Below are 21192 nucleotides of genomic sequence, written 5' to 3' on the forward strand. Positions count from 1 at the left end.
GAGCTGCACCTGTTGAAATGCTACCTGCTGGGTTGCTGTTCAAAGCTTTTCCTATTGGGAGTGAAAGTGGGCAAAATACTAATGAGGAAAGGGAGAGGACCAAAGGTGTACATCTATTTAGATTCAGCCACTGACTGGGAGAAGGTGGGATGTATTTTGGGGGTTTGAGATGTGGGGTTGGATTAGCTACAAACTTTCATGAAAAAACGGTGGTGCAAAGTAATAATGTTGCTGCCAGTAGGTGGCGCCAATGGGGCCTCGTCTTCAGGCCTTGCATCATTATTAAACTCAAGGAGATGCTGTGGGAAGCCTTGCTTGGCTTTTGGGACTCTGAAGCACTTCGCTGTCTGGATGCCAAGCCAAGCTAGAACAAAGGGAATAAACAGCCTTTCTCATAAAGACTTTAGGATGAACTCCTGGCTTGTGTTAGGAAGTCTTTTTGTGTGAAACGGGCACAAATGGAGTTATATTTCTGGTCTTGCAGGTCAGACCACACAATGACTTCAAAAAGTCAAGAAAGCATTCCAGCTCCTGAGACTAAAGTAGTAGTACAGCAGGTATGTTTCTCCTATCAGGTCTTACTATCTGTTACGTACACCACACACACACACACACACACACACACACAAAAAAAGCTATCTCTCTCACTTTCTCTGCCTCGAACTTTTGGTTAGCAGGCAAGGTATAAAACTCCAAAATAAAATGTCTTGTTGGCATTTGGTACTCAGGGCTCTGGCGTCCTCGGGCTCTGGCACAGCTCCCCTCCACCCCTGGACTCTTTAGCCAGAAAGCTCCAGCCTGAATCCCTGGCATTTCCAGCCATCCTATGCAAAGCATTTAGCTGACAAAATATGCCTGCCTGATATCCCAGAGAGCTACTGCTAGGACAACATTGGTTTGGACAGACTATTGTCCCCACTCTCTATAAGCAACTGAAGAAGTTTGTGTCCTGAAGTACAAAAAACATGTGCTCTCATATTGAGCTACGGCAGCATTGAATATCTTAACAATTGAAAAAAATAGGCAAGGTAACTTGAAACTTGGTGCATAGATTAATCCTAACGTAGCACTGTTAGATTTTTAAAGTTTGGAATTTAGTCCATCTTGACACTAACTTTACTGTGATGTGTCTAATTAGGTACAGGCCATTGGGAGAATGAATGTCTAGAATATTACAGGCCGCTGAGATACTTTACTGATGTTCTCTTACCACACCTCTAGGATGTCCTCAAGAGAGCTACCAGTCTGCCTCTGGTAAGCTCCACCTATGATTTGGCTGCCTCTGCTTATGCCTCAACCAAAGAGAACCATCCCTATGTGAAAGTTGTTCTGGATTTGGCTGAGAAAGGTGTGAAGCATGTCTCTGATATTGCTGTGAGCGGTGCCCAGCCTCTTCTCAGTAAGCTTGAACCACAGGGTGAGTAGGCTGCACTGGAAATGTTCTGATCTTTTTCTTTTTAAATACCTTATTCCATCATACGTACAAAATTAAACACAAATGAAAACCAGTGTAAAAAAGCATAAAAATATCAGAGATGACAAAGGGATCCATTTATCCATTCTTTGTCAAGAAAATTGGAGGCACCTATTACTAGAAACAGTAAAATGTCTATTTTTCCCACACTGGCAATGCCAAAGAGCCCTGGAGGTTAGTTGTGTTGGTATAAATGTCCCACCACACAGTATAATAATGTTCTGGAACTTCTAAGCTTCTGGAAATTTATATAGTGTGGGTTATCTTTCTTGTGATTGTGAAGTTCCATACATTTTTATACCACAGAGAAATTATTCCATTTTTGTGCACCATGCATAGCCTAGCTACTGCCAGCAGCCATAGTACAAATTCTTTACATCACAATCTTTGAAGATGACCATCCCATATATATGTGATGCCGCCTATGTGAAATACTCTGTTCTCAATGTCCTCATTAGTATGTGGCACTAGATCAAACAATGACAAGTGTGTAGGCTACAGTAATTTCCTCTTCCACAATCCATGTGTGCACCACAACTAAAGGAATCCTCTCTGTAGTTGCAGCAGCAAGCCACTATGCCTCCAAAGGCTTGGACAAGCTAGAGGAGAAGCTCCCCATCCTTCATCAGACAGCTGACCAGGTAGATTGCAATCTGCACACGCCCTTTTCTTATGTCCCAAGCATTTATTTAATTCTACTGTTGGAATATTGCTCTTCATGCGTTCCTGAACAAATTCACAGCAACATGGATAAGAGGTTGCTTGCCTAGTCACAATTCTGGTGGGTAGAGAGTGGTCACGGCAGTAAAATATACTGCGTGGTAGGGGGTGATGAATAAAGCTGCTTGTTTGATGATCTGGCTTTAGGTTATTTCTGATACGCAAGAACTGGTGTCATCGAAAGTAGCAGATGCAAAAGAAGCAGTAGCCAAGGTTGTGCAGGATGGCAAAGAGATGGTGGTAGAAACCAGAATGGGCAAGATGGCCCTCAGTGGAGCAGAAGCGGTGCTGGAGAAATCTGAAGAGCTGCTGGACCACTACCTTCCAATGACTGAAGAAGAACTGGGTAAGCAAAGAATAGCAACCTGATCTATTGTAATCCATGTTACCAGGGCTGTCATAAGCATATGCGGCATCAGGGTGCAAAGATCCACCCGGCACCTCCCCGGTTCCCCAGTCCCAGGCACACAGGAGGGCGGAGTCGGCTGGCCGCCTCAGCGTCTCGCTGGCTTGGTTGCCCCCGAACTCACTGTGCAGAGCTGCCTGCAGCAAAGCTGCCTTCTGCGGTGCTCCAACCACTGGGCGGGCTCTTCCCCAAACTCAACTCTCAGGCCTCAGACTCTTGACTTGGTGCCCCTGAGAGTCCGGTGCCTGGGTGCCCCACACCCCTAGCACCTATGGGTAAGACGGCCCTGCATGCTATGCTCACAGCTTCTTTGGTGTCTACATTATCCTTAAGATCAGGAGCCTACTGGGAAACAAACATACATGTTTATTTGGATAGTCTCCAGGACTCTACTCCAGGTGTGAGCACCTTCTGAAACTAGTAGCGACTAGACATGAGTGGCTGCCCTGAGAGTGGTGCCTGATTTTTGTCGCATTCATCCTAGATGGGTGCAACATCTTTCAAAGGCCTTGCTTTGAGTAAAAAACTACTTCATACTTCATGAATCTTCCTTTTGATTATGGGATTTCGAAAGGTGGTATGCTGTGATCTTTCCTGGGGTGTGGGTGTGGGTGTTTGAAGTTAGCTAGGGTAGAAACCTTTAAAAAAGTAACAATATTTAAATGTGCTCTTTAGCAAAAGTTGCAGAAACTACACCAGAAGGAGTGGGCACACCCCTTGAGACTCGGGGGTACTTTGTGCGTCTTGGTTCTCTGTCAACCAAGATCCAGCATCGTGCTTATCAGCATGCTGTAGCCAGGATGAAAGCCGCCAGAGAGAACATCAGAGAGACTTTCATTCAGCTGCGTCAAGCCATTGGGCAGGTAGGGTCTTCACTTCTGCGGTGTGTACTCTTTGTTAACCACAGGGAAAAGATGCCTGCTTCCTATTTAAGCTACTGTAAATATCTACGTTCCTTGTTAACCAGTTATGACTGGCAACTGAAAAAACTTCATGGCATGGGAATCTAAGCATTTGGTCTCCATAGGCTGTTTCTAGAGGGAGGCATGGGGTGGGGTGGGGGGCTTAGGATCATGACACAAATTTGCATATGGAGATTTGTGCCATGGGCCTGTCCCTGTCCCCTTGCCCCAACACCTCAGGCAGTCAACACTGCAACTGAAAAGGCTCCATCCCCAACACTCTCCATAAATGTTATACACAGAATGTGCCCCAGAATCTTCTGGAAATTTTCAGGGTTTTCTGGGCAGACAAATATAGTAGTCTTTGCTGGAAAACCTGGAGATGGAGCATGATTTGCATAATTTCAAGATGTTGAACTGTTGAGGATATAGCAATGGCTGGTGGCAATTGATCCTTGAGTCATAGGATGCTGTGTTTTGATCTCTGGACCGCAATGAAGCTCCACACAGCAGCAAGATGTGAAACTGCAGTGTAGCAAATACCCAGCTTTAAGAGCGAGATGACCCTGATTCATAAGAAGTGTGTAAAAGTGTCACATTTAGACAATCAAAGCAAATTGCTGGCACTAGTTCAATATTGGTGGTTGCTTATGAGCACCAGTGGAAAACTAGGAGTGTAATTGTCTGGTCGTGTAAAATCAGGTATCATTGTGTGAGGATGAACAATGTTGATACCAACATGGCAAGCTATGAGAGGGGGAAATCTTATTTGTACAAGAAGCTCAACATCTGCATGTGCTTGCTTATGAAAACTTGTATCTAATTGAGCGAGATCTTGCCCATCTCTCTCAATGCACTGGGGCCTCATAGGGGTCAGTAGTTATCTGACAGGTATGGTAACAAAATGTGTAGCAATTACAAGGTTTGTCTTGGCTTTAGTTCATTCCAAGCTGCTCTGTTGATTTTTGTTTGTTTCCTCTCTAGATAGAGGATTCAAAGGAAAGTGTTCAGCAGAAACTCCAGGAAAGCCAGGAGAGGCTTCGTCAGGTATGGTTATACTACTGACTTAATGGTGATAGAATCAGCGTTCGGAAAGACCCCATGGATCATCTAGTCCAACCCCCTGTAGTGCAGGAATATGCACCCATACAAACCTGTGACCTTGGCATTATCAGACCATGTTCTAACCAATGGAACTAACCGTTGGTGGCTTGACCCATGCATGTAGAACCCTGGTTGAGGGCTCTGTTGACTTCTTCCTTCTAATTGCAGATAGAATCTCAGACCTTGGCCATGTCCCACCACATCACCCAGCAGTTGCAAGCAGCCTACAAGAACCTGATTGCCAGCATCCAAGGCCTGCCAGCTAACTTCCAGCAGAACATCCAGCTGGCCTACCGCAACATAGAAGAGCTTCACACCTACTTCACCAGTGCTCACTCTTTCAAAGACCTCCCCAACAGCATTCTAAGCCAAAGCCAAGAGAAGGCCCTCAAAGCCCAGGAGTATGTGGATGACATCTTGGACTATGTCTTACATAATGCTCCAATGTCTTGGCTGGTGGGTCCATTCTCCCCTTCACCTCGGAAACCCAGTGATGTGAAGCCCACGAAGCCTGACGATCAGAACAAGGGAGACCTGAAAGTGGCAGTGCCAAAGGAGAGTTTGTGACCTGTAGCTCATTCTAGAGGCTGGAATTCTGTGTCTTTGGGCACTTGATGGAGCTTGAAAGAGCACTTGAGCCTGCTGTTGAATTTGTTGGAAGAGCTGAAATGAATGTGACTAAGCTAACATGACAGAACTATGGCCCTGGAACTTTTGGTAGGATGGGAGATTTGACCATTATTGGAAAAATCAGTTGCTAACTCCCAGGGGCTTCAGACTCTACAAGTAAAAGAAAAACAAAAAACCTGACTTGTATTTATTCATTGGCTGTGAATGAATGTATGCAGCTGATAATCTCTGCAACCTGGCTTTGAAATATGATTGGAATAAATTGTTGCACTCGGTTACTTGTCTGTGTGAAGTCTTAAGCAGTAACTCGGCCTAAGCATGTTTCAGCTGATGGTGGAAGCACTCCATGATACCAGGGAAAAGCCTTTCCCAGAACAAACTAGCATAATTTATGGTGTTAAAAGGTTGCCTAGATGATGGGTTCACCATGCTGGGAAGCAAGTTGCAGCATGAAGTGATGAGGAAAAAAGGCTATAGTGTGGAACTCAAACTCTGCATGCAAAAGGTTCCATGTTTCCCCTGGCCAAGGTCCTAGGTTCAGTCTTTGGCTTTGGTAATGTTCCTGCCAGAAGATTGGCCTTTGGACTTGACCCAGCAGGGTTTTGACCACTCCAGCATCAGAAGCAGTCTTTCTGAATACCAGCTGTTGGGGTGCTATTGTGCTCCATCTTGCTTGGGGGCTTTCCAGAGGCAGCTGACTGCTGAGGACAAAATGCTGGAGACCAACCTTTGGTCTTATCGAACAGAATGCCTGCCGCAAAACAAAGCACAATGACTTTACCATGGGGGTGGGCCTTCTTAAAATGACTAATGACCTAATTATAAAGTTGGAGGGAAAATTAAAAAACTCAACCAAAAAGCGTCACCCCTATAGCTGTGCAAGGTTCTTAACCATAAAGAAACAGGGTGAGAATTGCAGAAGGAACTTGAGGAGTGAAGGCCAATCATGGTAGATGTACTGAGAGTTTGGGTAATGGAAAGTCTTAACCTGACTTCTAATTGCTGCATCTTGACCTCAGTAGTTTTTACCTGGCCGGCTTATGAGGCAAGACCTTCAAGATGGCGAGGTCTTTTCAAACTGAGGTGTGCATCAATGACAAGATTTCATTTGGACCCTCCCTATGAAGAAGACTATGTTCCTTTCTGAACCAAATTGGAGAGCATATGAAATGCTTCAGATTCCAATTCTGGATCCTGTTTTGGGGAAATGAAGCTTCATGTCTGGAATCTTGGAAGAGAGATAACACAGGCTTTTGGTGACCCGTTTCCTGTCAAGGTGGGAAGTGATGACCCGGACTGAGCCTGGCAGGGACAGCTTACTTTCTGGTCTAACACCTTCATGCACTAATTAGATTCGTGTTTGCAGGATATTATTTCTCTGGATGCAGTGACATTAAATAGGCCCATTTGTGTGCACACGCTGGGCACTATTCAAATTTGATGCCCTCCCCTTTTCCTCAAAGGATGAAATTTTCAGGCAAGGTATAGCCCCTTCTGAGAGAATGAGAATTTCTGGACATAAGCTGCAGAGGGTTTTTTTTGCAAGGAAATCCTTCACAGTTGTGTGTGTGTGTGTGTGTGTGTGTGTGTGTGTTGAAAAGGATTTACTTAATCTGTTTTATATGCAATGCGACTGAATATTGCATGTATAAGAGAAGGGAACCCCTGAGTAAGAAACCTGTCAAATTGCAGCAAACATGCCTTGGGGCCTTTGTGCTAAGCTACTTTTAAATTGACCTTTTTGCGGGAGGGGATGAAAAAGGGTTTTGCTTCCTTCACGGTGGTTTTTGTGGGTGACTATTCTACAAATGGCATGCAGCCATATATCATAGGAGTGCCCCTAGCAAGGTAACCTGCAAAATTTCAGAAGGCTAGAGATACAGGATATGAGTGTGTCATTTGTTTAAAGGGTTTTGCTGCCTGCGGATCCAGTATAATGATCTATTGGGACGTGAAGTTCAATGACAGGTCTATGTCCCCCAGTGTTTACTTTTCCTGTACTCTCCCCACCTTATCCACAGAGCCATCTCTTGAGAGTAGCATGCATCTCATGCAAGAACATTATTCACAATTAGAAACAGCATGTTAAAAAGACATCTGGCCTCAGACACATCCGCCCCCAGGATGGTTATGACAGACAAAAGGCATAGATAGAGAAGATGGGGGAAATGTGAGTCACACTGTCAGACAAATTATAATGAGCTGAGAAAACTGTTCTCACATAATACTATAGCTGGTCACAACGTTTTCTGTAGTAAGTTCCCAGGCTGTTTTGGAGAAGCTTCGGGATCTTCAGAAGGTGGTCAGTGTTTCTAACAGAGAAGTTTTATGTATGCTGATTATATTATATTATATTATATTATAATTAATATAATATAATATACTGATATTTATACTGATATATGATTTATACCTTTCTTACAAGGAGTTCCTTGGTTCTTCTCCTGTCGCCTCCAACAGTCTTGTGAGATAGACCAGGATGAGAGTGAGTGGTTGGCCCAAAACCACCCAATGAGCTTGATGCCTGGGTTGCCTTAGTTGTAGTCAAATGACAATCGCTGTCAATATTACTAATGGTAACTAAGCTGTCTTGAAAGAGTGCCTGATACTAGGTGAGTCCAATGGCCTGGCTTATGTATGATTGGTAGCCTGATACCTGGTGTTGCTTCGAATTCTAACAAACAAGAACATCAGTTTTGAAAGGTAGTCTGCCATCTTGATTCAAAATGGTGGCCAGCTGGGGCCAAACCTAGAGGAAAACCTCTTCCTTGATATTGGGAACCTCTTCATTACACAAATGTATATATTAGGAGAAACTAGCATTAAAGTGCTGACAAATTTCCCCGAGGACTTCGCTTGCCATTAAAAACATGTGGAACGGTGGAGAGCAGAACTTAAGAATGGAAAAATGTGACACCCAAACTGACAGATTTACTCATCCCCAGGCCAACAGAGGGAAGCTTTTCTGTTGGGGCTCAGGGAGGGCAACTGTAGGGGCTACATCTTCTGCCTGAGGTGACTGTCTCACTAAGACAGTCTGCTCTTCTTGCAGCAGCCTTTTACTTGCTCTCTTTGCACCAGGATTTGGGGCCAGTGGAGAGAGATGGAGAAGAGGGGCTGCTGTGGGGCAAAGGAGTGGAACCCCCACACCTTAGATGGCTCAGGTCTCCCCTGGAGGCACTACCCTTCCATGGAAACTGGTCATGGTTTGGTAGTCCAACCATCAGGATGAGGCCTTGGTAGCTGCCCTACACTCTCTCTGTTTTTGTCCTTTGCAAGCTAGACAATGCAGGCAGAAATTCAGTAGCTGTGTGTCATAAAACTGCCTCCACAAGGAAAGTTATCTTTGTCTCGAAAGTCACTGGGGGGTCTTTGACAGGTGACAAATCTATCTACGCTCCTCCCCAAAGAATCTCCCTGAAGATCACGGAAATCTTGTTTATTTCCTCAAGATGCAGTTCTGGATGTTCTGAACTTGCTTATTAGAAGAACCTTTCCCCAACCGCACGAAAGCTAAACAGATTTGAGGAAATGCAACCCAGCCAACTGTGGGTTGCTGCTGCTTATCCAATACTAAATGAAATAGCTTTCAAAATACATCTACATCTTGATATTGGAAACGGCACTTTCTTGGCAAGAAGAGCTGCTCCGGGGAGGCAATGTGACAGAAATGTCTCTCCCAATGTGCTTATGTCAGCAATTTGCCAAACTGTGTGCCAGTTCTCAATAGTAGGCCGCAGCCCAACTATTAGTAGACCATAAGAAATCATTAAATGTTCCTGTGAGCCGAAAGCACCTACTCGCAGAGGGGCCTTGCCTGCCGTGCTGCTCAGTGTGATGATGGATGGCTCTGTTCTGTTTCTCTGCCCATAAATGTAATAAATCAGGAACTGTGTTGCACAAGGCGTGATTGTGATGGAGAAACAACGTTCTTGTTTTCATTTAGCTCCTCAGTGTATATTGCAGCTATGGGGAATTTGTGGCCCACTAAATGACTCCAGCTTCCATCAACCCGAGCCAGTGTGGACAATGGGCCACAGTTTCCCTGCTTCTGCTATACAGAGTCTTACAGAATGCCACAAGCAAAGGATTGGGGTCTTCGCCCTGAGGTACTTACAGGTCAAATTTTGACTGGGAGAAGGAAGGCAAGAGAAATAAGGGGGTGGGTATTATCAAATGCAGCTGCACTGGTGTCAGCTGGGGATGAGGGTTGAGGGCTTCCATTCAGGAGAAACATTGGGGAAGGAAAATTGGCATATGTCAGGGGAGATGTCTCTTTCCACCAGCACCCTGTGTTCTGAAATGAATTCTGACAACACCAGAACTGGAAGAAGTAAAAATGTGAGACAGAACCTGCCATATCAAGACAAAATAGAAACAATTCCAACGACTGAGCACAATATATTAGAAATTGTGGATCTCTCTGGATATTCTACTGCACCTTTCTGCTAGTGTCTGTCTGTAGCAAAATACTTTAAGTTGTCACTATGATTTGATAAGCAACATATCCTTATGGTCAAGCTTCCAATTCCAATAATTGTTTTGTGAATATTTGGTGGCTGTTTTCTCCCCTTTCCTCCTTTTTTTTGGGTGGGGGGAGGTAAGGAGGAAAAATTCTCTTGCAATTCCTTGTTGGTCTGTGAAAAAAAATCATCTGTATTTTTCATTTGTTGGTTTGCAAAACTTGTTGATTTTTTTTTGAGGGAAGGAAGGGGAGGGGAAGCCAGCCAAGCTGAATATCTTACTATATTATACGGAGTATAAGCCTGGTACCCCAGGCTGCCAAAAATTTCGAGCTGGCACCTTTCTGAAATAACAAACTGTTAATATCAGACGGTTTGCTCACAAAGTGTCTGCACTCTAGGAGAACCGCAAACTGTTACCATATGTATGCCTGTTGTCACAAAATCCTGCCAAACAGTGCAATCATTGAAAACACACACACACACACACACACACACACACACACACACACACACCCTCCCTCCCTCCCTCCCTTCTTAGGCCCTGTGTAGTGTGCTGCTTGTTTGCCATGGCAAAGAAAACACTGCTACAGGCTCTGTCCTTTGCAGTTCAAAGACTCATAAGCCAGATTCAGAACTTATTACGTTTATATCCCACCTTTTCTCTAAGGGGCTCAAGACAGAATGCATGAACCTGCCTCTTTTATCCTCACAAAAACCCAGTGAGCTGGGTCAGGCAGCAAAATGTTCCAAGGTCACCAAGTGAGGGACATGGCTGTGTGGGAATTTGATCCTGGATTTCTTCAGTACTAGTGTGATGCTTTTTAGCATCTCAAAAAGCAGAGACATCACCTTGCCAACAAAGGTCCATATAGTAAAAGCTATGGTTTTCCCAGTAGTGATGTATGGAAGTGAGAGGTGGAACATCAAGAAGGCTGATCGTCGAAGAATTGAGGCTTTTGAATTATGGTGCTGGAGGAGACTCTTGAGAGTCCCATGGACTGCAAGAAGATCAAACCTATCCATTCTGAAGGAAATCAGCCCTGAGCGCTCACTGGAAGGACAGATCCTGAAGCTGAGGCTCCAATACTTTGGCCACCTCATGAGAAGGAAAGACTCCCTGGAAAAGACCCTGATGTTGGGAAAGATGGAGGGCACAAGGAGAAGGGGACGACAGAGGACAAGATGGTTGGATAGTGTTCTCGAAGCTACCAGCATGAGTTTGACCAAACTGCGGGAGGCAGTGGAAGACAGGAGTGCCTGGCGTGCTCTGGTCCATGGGGTCATGAAGAGTCGGACACGACTAAACGACTAAACAACAAAGTGTATGCTTTTAAGTGCTGCACTACACTGGCTACCATACTTACAACAGGATATTGTGCGCACAGAAACCCTGTATGAGCAAGATTTCCTCATTCATTGCAAAGGAAGGTGACAGATTCTTAAGAGCACAGTAAGAACCTGTTGGATCAGGCCTATGGCTCATCCTTTTCTCACAGTGGCCAAACTTCCTGTGGGAAGCCCGCAAGCAGAATTTGAGCGCAAGAGCACTCTCCCCACCTGTGGTTTCCAGCAACTGGGATTCAGAAGATACCTGGAACTGTGGAGGCAAAGCACAGCCCTCATGGCTAGTGGCCATTGATCTCTTCCAGCACATCCCTAGCAGACAATATGAAACCCTTAAACTGGCCAAGCCTGGTATAAATTCTAGGAGTAGGGTGGACACATGTTCCTGTGAGGAAAAATATGAGGGAAGATTTAGATGTAAAAACACTGTTCTGTTGCATAAACTGTTTGGTGTGTAAATAATTATAATAAGGGAGAAAAGGCCTAGGAATTGTCCACACTTCCTAGAAAGCATGAATCTGAGTAGTTTCCCCCTTGTCTAGGCATGGTTCCGAACAGTTTTGTGTTTGACTGGCAGCTTTCTCCTGGAAAACACAATTTACTGCTGAATCGGAAAAAATAGTAATCTGCAGAAAACGTGCTTGCTATTTGTTCTGATTCAGTGCTTAAATGCAGGTTTTCGCAGGGGAAAGCAGCAGGGCAAACAGAAGTGTAGATGAGCCCGAACTGATCCAGGAAGGCACAATGTATGAGGGTTTTTGAGTTGGCAGTTTGCGAAGAAGCAGCTAGGCCCAGGCAGTTGCTAAACCATGCGCTGTTAGGTTTCCTGTTATGGCAGTTGACAGCAGAACGTGGCTTTTATAAGCATTGGTGTAATCCTAAAGCTGTGATAGGTCCTTTAGTGAGCATTCCGTTTGAACTCATTGGTCCTTAGCTATAGTCCAATGGGCCACAGGATTTTCAGAGGGAATTTTGTGATTGGTTACAGGACTCTGGCTGAAGAGAATAAAAGGGCAGGTGCAGGCATTGTCGGGTAACTGCAGGCAGAAGTTCCATCAGGGCAGGACTTTTGGGGTGAAATCCAGATCCCCCCTCAACAGAATGAGCAGGGTGCCCCTCCCCAAAGTGCAACAGGGCTAGCTTACCACTTTTTAAAAAATAAGTAACACACGTTACCCTCCAGAGTACTCCCCCCACAGCTGTGACATCATTAGGTCCAGAGTCTAAAATTTCCTTACCACTGAATATATGGGGGTCGAAACTGGTCAGGGTTTCCGTTCTGCACACTGATGGGCTTTCTGAATGCTATTGGCTGCAGTGGGATTATAGCAGCCTCCAGGCCTGTGGGGCTTACTTGAAATTGAAACTCAAAAGAATGCCCCATGCATCATATTTCAAACCTTGTTTCCCCATTCCGGAATAATAGCGGGCAAGAGATCGATGGCAGTTTGCTTGATCAATATTACCTCCCACGTTGCCAGCTCTCCCTCCGAGATTTTTTAAGTGGAAGCAAGTTTGACTACCCTTCTTGTTGAATTTAACAGGCCAGCGGTGAAACGAAACCACAATCAATGTGCTGCGTGGGAAGGTATCAGGAGGATATGAATCCTGCTCAAGCAAAGCGATATTTGCAGAATAATGAAAGGGTTGAGGATTTCTTATCAGCTGTCAAAGCTTGTTGGGAAATGCACTTGAATCAACAGCAAATAACAAATATGAATTATTCTTTCTGTTACACACACACATATAAACACACCTTTCAATGAACTGCATTATTACATTACAGGCGATTCTCAACTTGGTGTCTTGCCAAGGGAAACGTTTGAAACTTCTGTACCTGGTCTGTGCCTTGTTACCTGCAAACACCCAATCCTTCTGGTGCTGGGGAAACTCAGCCAGATGGGCGGGGTATAAATAATAAATTATTATTATTATTATTATTATTATTATTATGCATGGAGGGGCAGGTTATGTAACTGAAACATTAAAACCTCTGCCAAAGACAGAGTCTCAACCGCTGCCTAATAGATCAAAAACTTAATGTTCAGTGCAGGCTGCTTTAAAAGGAAGCCTCTGATCATCAAATCAATATGTGAAAGGGAACATGCATGGCAGGGGGAGGAGAGAATTGGGTACATGCCACACACACAGGCTTCAAGGGGAGAATTGTCCTGCCAAGTCTCAGAATTAAAGCTTCGCCAGAGATGGGGAAAAGTTTGGCATTGAGAGAAATCCCCAACCTTGTTCAGTACCTCTGTAAATAATCGAAAACAAAATATTGCACGTAAAATAAATTGAATTGTGAGCGTTCAGCTCACGTGAAAATAAATGCAAATGTCCCATTGAATTTGAACAAGAGCTGGATATCACGCAGTGCTTCGGGGGGGGGGGTTGTTGTCAGTCTTAATCTGCAAAGCAGCAGGTTTGTTTGTTTGTTTTTTTAGCATTTGCAGCAGAAAGAACAACTAAGGAATGAACTGGCATCAGTTTGCACATAATATAATAGGCAAGTTATATTGTTTTTATGTGTGTCTCTTACCAGTTTTTTCCCCCTTCAAGAAAATGTTGGGCTCAATCCTGATAAAGTGAGGCAATTTTAAATGCCAGGAATTTCAAAGGAAGGGAGCAGTAAGCCATTGACTAACCCCTTATGACTTAAAAACACATGCTTAATTTTGGACGGACCATAGCCTGTAAAAGCAGTGATGACTGGCAAAAAAAAGCATAATAGAAAAGTGATAAAACACAGGGCAGAGTTGCAGCACAGTCCTCTCCAGATTTATTCAGTAGTAAGTCCATTTGAATTCAGTAGGGCTTACTCCCAGCCAGGTAAGTGGGGTTAGGACTGCTGCCTTAGGTGTTTTCAAATCCTATGGATTTCAAAAAGCAAAAGTTAGGCATGAATTTAGTTCCCTTACAAAGGAATCAGCAGGGCGTCAAAGTTCTTAACTTTGGCTGGATAATTTTGTTTATTTGTTGAGCAGATGCATTGCCCTTTTATAGACAAAAGATCCAGCTTTTCTCATCTGATCGTGGTGGGAGTGTGTGATATCCTTTGAAAGGATTGTTCTTTTATTTTTGTATCAGTGGTAGCCCAAAATGATCTTCATTTCCTTACAGTCAGTCCTAAGAGGGTCAAATAAGGCTGCAGTCCTCTGCACATTTACATGGGAGTAAATGCCATTCAGTTCCATGGGGCACTGTACCACATTCCAGTTATTGCATAAATGCAACACTGGGAACTTTGGCTGACAATTCACAGAGTTCTCCAAGAAGAGGGATTGATTGTTAAACCACTCCGGGAATTGTAGTTCTGTGAAGGGGATCGGTAGCTTTAACAAATTACAGGTAATTTTCCCACCACACGTACTATTTTGTACTGTATCAGGGGAAGTGGCTTGTAAAAATATGACTATTAGACAAAATGTCTATGGATTTTTCTTTTTTAATCACAAAGTGATCTTAAGACTGGGGAAAGTGAGAAACTGAAATCGAGAGATTTCATCCACCCCTACCAGTGTTGCATTTCTCAGTTCCTACCACGAGGGGAAAACGTGCATGAAAGAATATTTTTGAAGTGGGGTGGGTTTTGTATCAGGTCGCTGCAAAAGCCGGTCTTTTCAGGCTGAAGAGTTTTATTCCGAAAGCATAACCCCTTTTCAATTCTTGTTCTGTTCTAGTCTCAATAGGTAACTCATTAGACAGCTTGTCTAAAGAAATCAGAAATGTGTCTATGCTCATTAAACCCCAGTGGGGACCTTCACTGCTGAGTTACACACACGGCAACATCTTTGGCTTCTGTGATGCCACAGCTTCACTGCAATTTGAGCATTTGCTTACATAAAAAAGCACACCACTGGCTTCCTACCCTTTCCTCTCTTATGAATGCTAATGACAACAACCTTGAAGCTGTTTCCTATGGAGAACAGAATCCATCTACTATGTGCTTTGCATTCTATATGCCAGGAATGACTAATGGCCAGAGATTTGTGTGTGTGTGTGAGAGAGAGAGAGACGGAGACAGAATTCTGTTGCAGTAGCCACTTCTATAACTACCTACCATCTGGGGAGAGAGAGTGTAGGAACCAAAGTGGAACCTTTCCGGATCAAACCAAAGGTCCATCTAACCCTGCTTCCCACTTCTGGTTTTCCATTCCAGTCAGCAAGCATCCAGTGTCCACTAAGCATGCTTATTCCTTACTGGGCTGTGTTTGTGACCCCCTGCCCCTTTTAAAGATGTCTTGGGGTTTCCCCAAGACTGCTGATATTCCAACTTTGTGTGGGTGGTGCCGTTTTAGCTCCACAAGAGAAATGTTGGATGGTTTGCAAAAGTCACAGCTCTCTCCCCTGGAGATTGGAAATAAAGGGAATAGTTTTTAAAACTGCTGTTTTGTGGCGCATCGTTTTCCCTGTAATTTTGGTGGGATTGATGATCTGTGACTTTAGAAATAATGAGGCATCGGGGTTCCCTTTTAACCAAGCACATAACAAATGATAATTGTGGGAAGCTGGGTAGAGCCCGCAGCGTCTCTCGTGTTGGTTTTATTTGGAACGTTTCTGAAGGCCCTTTTTTGTACTGAATCCCAACCATAAACAAGAGCACCAGCCAGCACTAACAAAACCAGCCTATTTTAGGAATGTGGAAATTGTACTTGGTAAATCACGGTGGGGTGACTTGCAGTCTAATCAAGCAGGTAGGAGAACTAATTGGTCCAGGAGCTGAAGATGCCGCAACATTGAGGCAAAGAATGTGTGCTGCCGAACTGTGAATATCTTAGTTCACATTTTGCTCTAGGCAGGCTGCTATTTTCTCAGCCTGATACGGAGTTAACTATTTTTGCCTACCTCACAGGGCTGTAGTAAGGATTGTGAAAAGATCTTTGAACACACAAAAGGGTCTGCATAAATGCTCAGTACATAAAAACTAAGCCTGGGGCAGCCTCATTCTGACATCCACACTTGGGTCCTTGCACACAGGTTGGGTCCTTTGCATGTTCCCGTTCCTTCCTCCTCACAACTCTTAAACTCTTATGCGGCCTAGGATCCACGTACCTATGGGACCGCCTCTCCTGGTATGCCCCGTGGAAGAAGAAGAGTTTGGATTTGATATCCCGCCTTTCACTCCCTTTAAGGAGTCTCAAAGCAGCTAACATTCTCCTTTCCCTTCCTCTGACTCAACAAACACACTGTGAGTTGAGTGGGGCTGAGAGACTTCAAAGAAGTGTGACTGGCCCAAGGTCACCCAGCAGCTGCATGTGGAGGAGCGGAGACGCGAACCTGGTTCCCCAGATTACGAGTCCACCGCTCTTAGCCACTACACCACACTGGCGTGCTCAGTGGAAGACCTTAAGGTCCACAAATAACAACACTTTGGAGGTCCTGAGCCTCAAGGAGGTTAGATTGGTTTCAACTAGGGCCAGGGCCTTTTCAGCACTGGCCTCGATGTGGTGGAACGCTCTGTCACAAGAGACCAGGGCCCTGTGGGATTTGACATCTTTCTGCAGGGCCTGCAAGATAGAGCTGTTCTGCCTAGCCCTGGCTGGGGAGGGTGGGGTATAATTATTATTATTATTATTATTATTATTATTATTATTATTATTATTATTAAAGTTGCAGAAGTGCCACCTTCATTTGAACCTGCCCATGCAACTGCTGTCCCAGGTCTTCAACTGCTGCTGCCATATGATATGGCTGCTGCTTGATAACTACAGGACAGTGATGTAATCGTGTCCCTCCTTCCATCTGTCAAGTGTCTGAGCTTGAGGTTTACCCAAGTTCTCCAGTAAGACATGTGGTTTAGCTGGAATTCAATAGCACATCTCCTGGGTCTTAGCCTGCATGCTTTATCTGCTGGTGTTAAAATGTTTTTGTTTTTTTTGTTGGCTGTGGCGGGGAGGAGATCCTGCTGCTGTTGGGTGACACAATGTACCAGTACAGAAACTTGGCCTGGACAGCCAGGCTGACACACTTTCCTTGCAAAATGGGTGTAATAAATTCAAAAGTGACAAGCCGGCATGAAAAGTACCCTGTGCTTCATCTTGTGCAAGAGAGAGAAAAATGACAAATAAGAGAGGTACAAAACAGGTCGAGGGAGACAATTTGTTATGTTAACTACCCGTTGTGCAAAGGCCGTGTGCCCGTTGTCAGTGGAAGGGAGCGTGGGATGAACACAGAAATGCAGCCGGCCTTAGGAAACAGCTTGTTTAAAAACTTTCCAAAGCCATTCATCTCTAATCGCTTGCACAGTTTTAAGCTCAGGTCTCTCTCGCATAGTCACAGTGGAGGGAGCAATGACTTGCCTGATGCAAAAGAGGCCAGGTGTTCCTGCAGCTTTAACAGCAGCTGGAATCCACACCTCTGCCAGTGGCGTAGCGTGGGTTGTCAGCACCCGGGGCAAGGCAAGTAATTTGCGCCCCCTAACCCGTGGATTTGCGCCCCCTAACCCCCAGATGTTGCGCCCGGTGCAGCGGCCCCCCCTGCACCCCCCACGCTACGCTACTGACCTCTGCACAACTATTAAAGGTACAGCAGCCCTGGCCACTTTTGCATCTACATTTCATGGAGGATATTGTGTAATTTCCTTTGAGAACCTCTATTGCGGCCCATTACGGTAATTTAAAGGATGGGCCTTTGTTTCTCCACCCAACAGCTTTCAGGTACAGTGGTACTTCAGGTTAAGTACTTAATTCGTTCCGGAGGTCCGTTCTTAACCTGAAACTGTTCTTAACTTGAAGCACCACTTTAGCTAATGGGGCCTCCCACTGCCGCTGCGCTGCCATAGCACAATTTCTGTTCTTATCCTGAAGCAAAGTTCTTCACCTGAAGCACTATTTCTGGGTTAGCGGAGTCTGTAACCTGAAGCGTATGTAACCTGAAGCATATGTAACCTGAGGTACCACTGTATCAGGAACTGTCTCAAGCAATAGCATTATAAAGAGTTGCCAACTCTTGAACCAGACCGTGTAGTCATCCCTTCAACATCATTTGGATCTCCAGCAATTAGTGGCTGGGGATGTTTAGATACCTGCAAGGAGAAGCTTAAGTTGCCTGATTTCTCTTTAACAAGCCTCTGTTAAAGGCAGTGGCGAAGCTGCATGCTCCGGTACTGGGGGCGAAGAGCAGGCAGGGGCATGATGTCTGGCGTGGTGAGGGGTGCGTGGCGTGTGTCTGGGGGCGGCCATGATGTTACTCCTCCCCCCCGATGGTGCTGGGGCCAGTTCGCTGCCCCCACCCCTCCCTTCCTCCTCCAGTAGTTAAAGGCAGTGGAGCAGAGCAGCCTCTATTTTTGGGGTTAGGGTGGCGGATGTTGTTTTTTATGGAACCATGGTGCAGAAGGAAATGGTTAACCCCCTCTAGTGCTGGTCCTGTTTATATATTTACAGTGGTACCTCGGGTTACATACGCTTCAGGGTACATACGCTTCAGGTTATAGACTCTGCTAACCCAGAAATAGTGCTTCGGGTTAAGAACTTTGCTTCAGGATGAGAATAGAAATCGTGCTCCGGCAGCGCGGCAGCAGCGGGAGGCCCCATTAGCTAAAGTGGTGCTTCAGGTTAAGAACAGTTTCAGGTTAAGAACGGACCTCCGGAACGAATTAAGTACTTAGCCTGAGGTACCACTGTATTTATATTTCACAACATTTATTTTAAAGTGGAACCTTGGTTCTTGAACGGCTTAGTTGTCGAACAAATCGGCTCCTGAATGCCACAAACTCGGAAGTGAGTGTTCTGGTTTGTGAATGTTTTTCAGAAGCCGAACGTCCGACAGGGCTTCCGCGGCTTCTGGTTGAGTGCAGGGAGCAGCTGCAGCCAATTGGAAGCCGCGCCTTGGTTTTTGAATGATTTTGAGATTTGAGCGGACTCCTGGAATGGATTACATTGGACAACCAAGGTACCACTGTATACCATCTGATTGCAACAAAAACCCAAAGCGATTTGCAGGAAGAATTGAATGACGACCGTTATCAGGTGTTTTTATTTATTTATTTAAAAAAGGGAGAGTTAATAACGAGCATTTAAACTGTTCCAAAAATAATAATCCAAATCAACAACCGGCTGAAACCAGATTAAAACACATGACGGTGTTTACATGCCCTGTTTACCCTGTCTCCTGTAGCTGCTATTATTAATGGGAAATGACGCATTAAGTGCAGTCCCATTTAATGCCATGCCTGTTATGGTCCTTCATTCCTCTCATTTGCTGTCAGGATCTATTACTTATAATGCATCTTCCCTCCCCCCCCCCCCGCATATTCTCATGATTGTTAATGTGGGAATGCGCTCATTGACCCTGGGGTTGTGATGGCTCACAGTGAATTAATGCTTGCGCAACAGACAGCTTCAGAGTTCTGGGCTCTCACTTAACCTTTCTACATGTAAACCACGATGTGCTCTTCGAGGGCATTTTGAAAATTTCTAGACTTTTTGTGCATCTGGTCTTCCAATTCTAAGCCTTAAATGCTTCTCAAACAGCAAGGTTGAAACAAAAAAAACCCCTCATATCTCTCAGCTGCCTCTGGAGCAAGTGAAACCCAGCAGTGTGGAATTGACTTGGCTAACTAGTATGTGCTATGTACCAGTGCTTGGAATGAACTAGTTTTGTTCAACAATCTTCACTGAATTAGTTCAAAACTTTATGAACTGCACCTGAAAGTAGTTCCCATAACTGCTAGGTGAACTAAGTTCATTTCAGCATGAAACTTTGATTTCCACTTCAAATTCATACTCTTGTTTGGTTTGTCCCCTCCTCCTGTTTATTTATTTTGTTGAGGATCATTTGGATGAACTTGAACTGAACGTGAACCATACTAGTTCATTTTATAAAGGGACAAATGTGAACTAGGTTTGGTTCCTTTCAGGACATGTTGAACCAGAATGTAAAACCAGTTCCATTTAAAACTGAATTTTCCAAGATTTATACTATATGATTTAATTATTGTTAAAAAAATATTCCTTGCACAATATTAACACAAAAAATGATACTAATGAGCATGAGCATTTCTGTTTGTCATTCATATCGACTGTAGCATTTCCCTGCTCTGCTCAGAGCTTTGCCGCACAGTGAACAACCTTGTCTATTGTGCCAAACCATTATTGAACAACGCATTCTCCTCTCCCGTAGAGACCACACATTGATCTCATTTCTTTTCTAGAACCAGGTGACATTTACAGCCAATGGGGACTCTCCTAATCATCATTCTTCTGTCACCCACACATGTTTGGAGAGCAGTTCCTATGGTGATGCATTTTGCATATCTTCCCCCTTTGCTTTATGCAATCCACGTTTGCAGCTAATGGTTATAATACTGTAAGTTTGTGTTTTTGTAGCATCCATCTTCATTCCAAATTCCTGGGGAAAACTGGAACCCTTCCTTATTCTCAATTATCAGCAAATTGCTTTCCCAGCTTGCTTTGATGAGCGCTATCTCTTGTGGGGCATCACCCACATTGTAATATAATAAGAGCCCAATGAAGCAATGTTTGGGATGACAGCATGCACCAGTGGAGCATGTACAAGCACACAGAATGAAATTGAATCCGGGTAAGACAGAGACTCTGTGGGTGGGTGGATCCAAGCTCTGCGAGTTGGGGTATTTACCTTTATTTACCTTGCACTCCCCCTGAAGGAACAGGTATGCAACTTGGGGATGCTCTTAGAACAGGGGTCAGCAAACTTTTTCAGCAGGGGGCCGGTCCACTGTCCCTCAGACCTTGTGGGGGGCTGGACTATATATTGTTGTTGTTTAGTCGTTTAGTCATGTCCGACTCTTCGTGACCCCATGGACCAGAGCACGCCAGGCACTCCTGCCTTCCACTGCCTCCCGCAGTTTGGTCAAACTCATGCTGGTAGCTTCGAGAACACTGTCCAACCATCTTGTCCTCTATCATCCCCTTCTCCTTGTGCCTTCAATCTTTCCCAACATCAGGGTCTTTTCCAGGGAGTCTTCTCTTCTCATGAGGTGGCCAAAGTATTGGAGCCTCAGCTTCAGGATCTGTCCTTCCAGTGAGTACTCAGGGCTGATTTTTTTAAGCATGGATAGGTTTGATCTTCTTGCAGTCCATGGGACTATACATATACACACACACACACACACACACACACACACACACACACACACACACAGAGAGAGAGATAGATAGTTATATA

At 44.7% G+C, this 21192-nt stretch overlaps 1 protein-coding gene across 1 annotated transcript; it reads left to right on the plus strand.

Moving 5' to 3' along the window:
• The first annotated feature begins 283 nt into the window (after positions 1-283).
• LOC309379512 (perilipin-3-like) lies at positions 284-5418 on the plus strand. Its single transcript, XM_081928738.1, has 7 exons — positions 284-557; positions 1222-1417; positions 2033-2115; positions 2342-2540; positions 3276-3463; positions 4487-4549; positions 4775-5418. The coding sequence occupies exons 1-7, from the start codon at positions 459-461 to the stop codon at positions 5171-5173; spliced, it is 1227 nt and encodes a 408-aa protein (XP_081784864.1). The 5' UTR covers positions 284-458; the 3' UTR covers positions 5174-5418.
• Positions 5419-21192: the final 15774 nt, after the last annotated feature.

This window comes from Podarcis melisellensis, assembly GCF_964234715.1.
Source record: "Podarcis melisellensis genome assembly, chromosome: 10".
In the NCBI taxonomy this organism is placed as follows: Eukaryota; Metazoa; Chordata; class Lepidosauria; order Squamata; family Lacertidae; genus Podarcis; species Podarcis melisellensis.

Excerpts from the sequence above, each read along its gene's own strand:
- LOC309379512 (XM_081928738.1), top strand. The coding sequence starts at position 459 with ATGGAGTTATATTTCTGGTCTTGCAGGTCAGACCACACAATGACTTCA. Across the intron at positions 558-1,221 it reads CTAAAGTAGTAGTACAGCAG|GATGTCCTCAAGAGAGCTAC; the intron begins GTATGTTTCTCC and ends CCACACCTCTAG. Across the intron at positions 4,550-4,774 it reads GCCAGGAGAGGCTTCGTCAG|ATAGAATCTCAGACCTTGGC; the intron begins GTATGGTTATAC and ends TTCTAATTGCAG.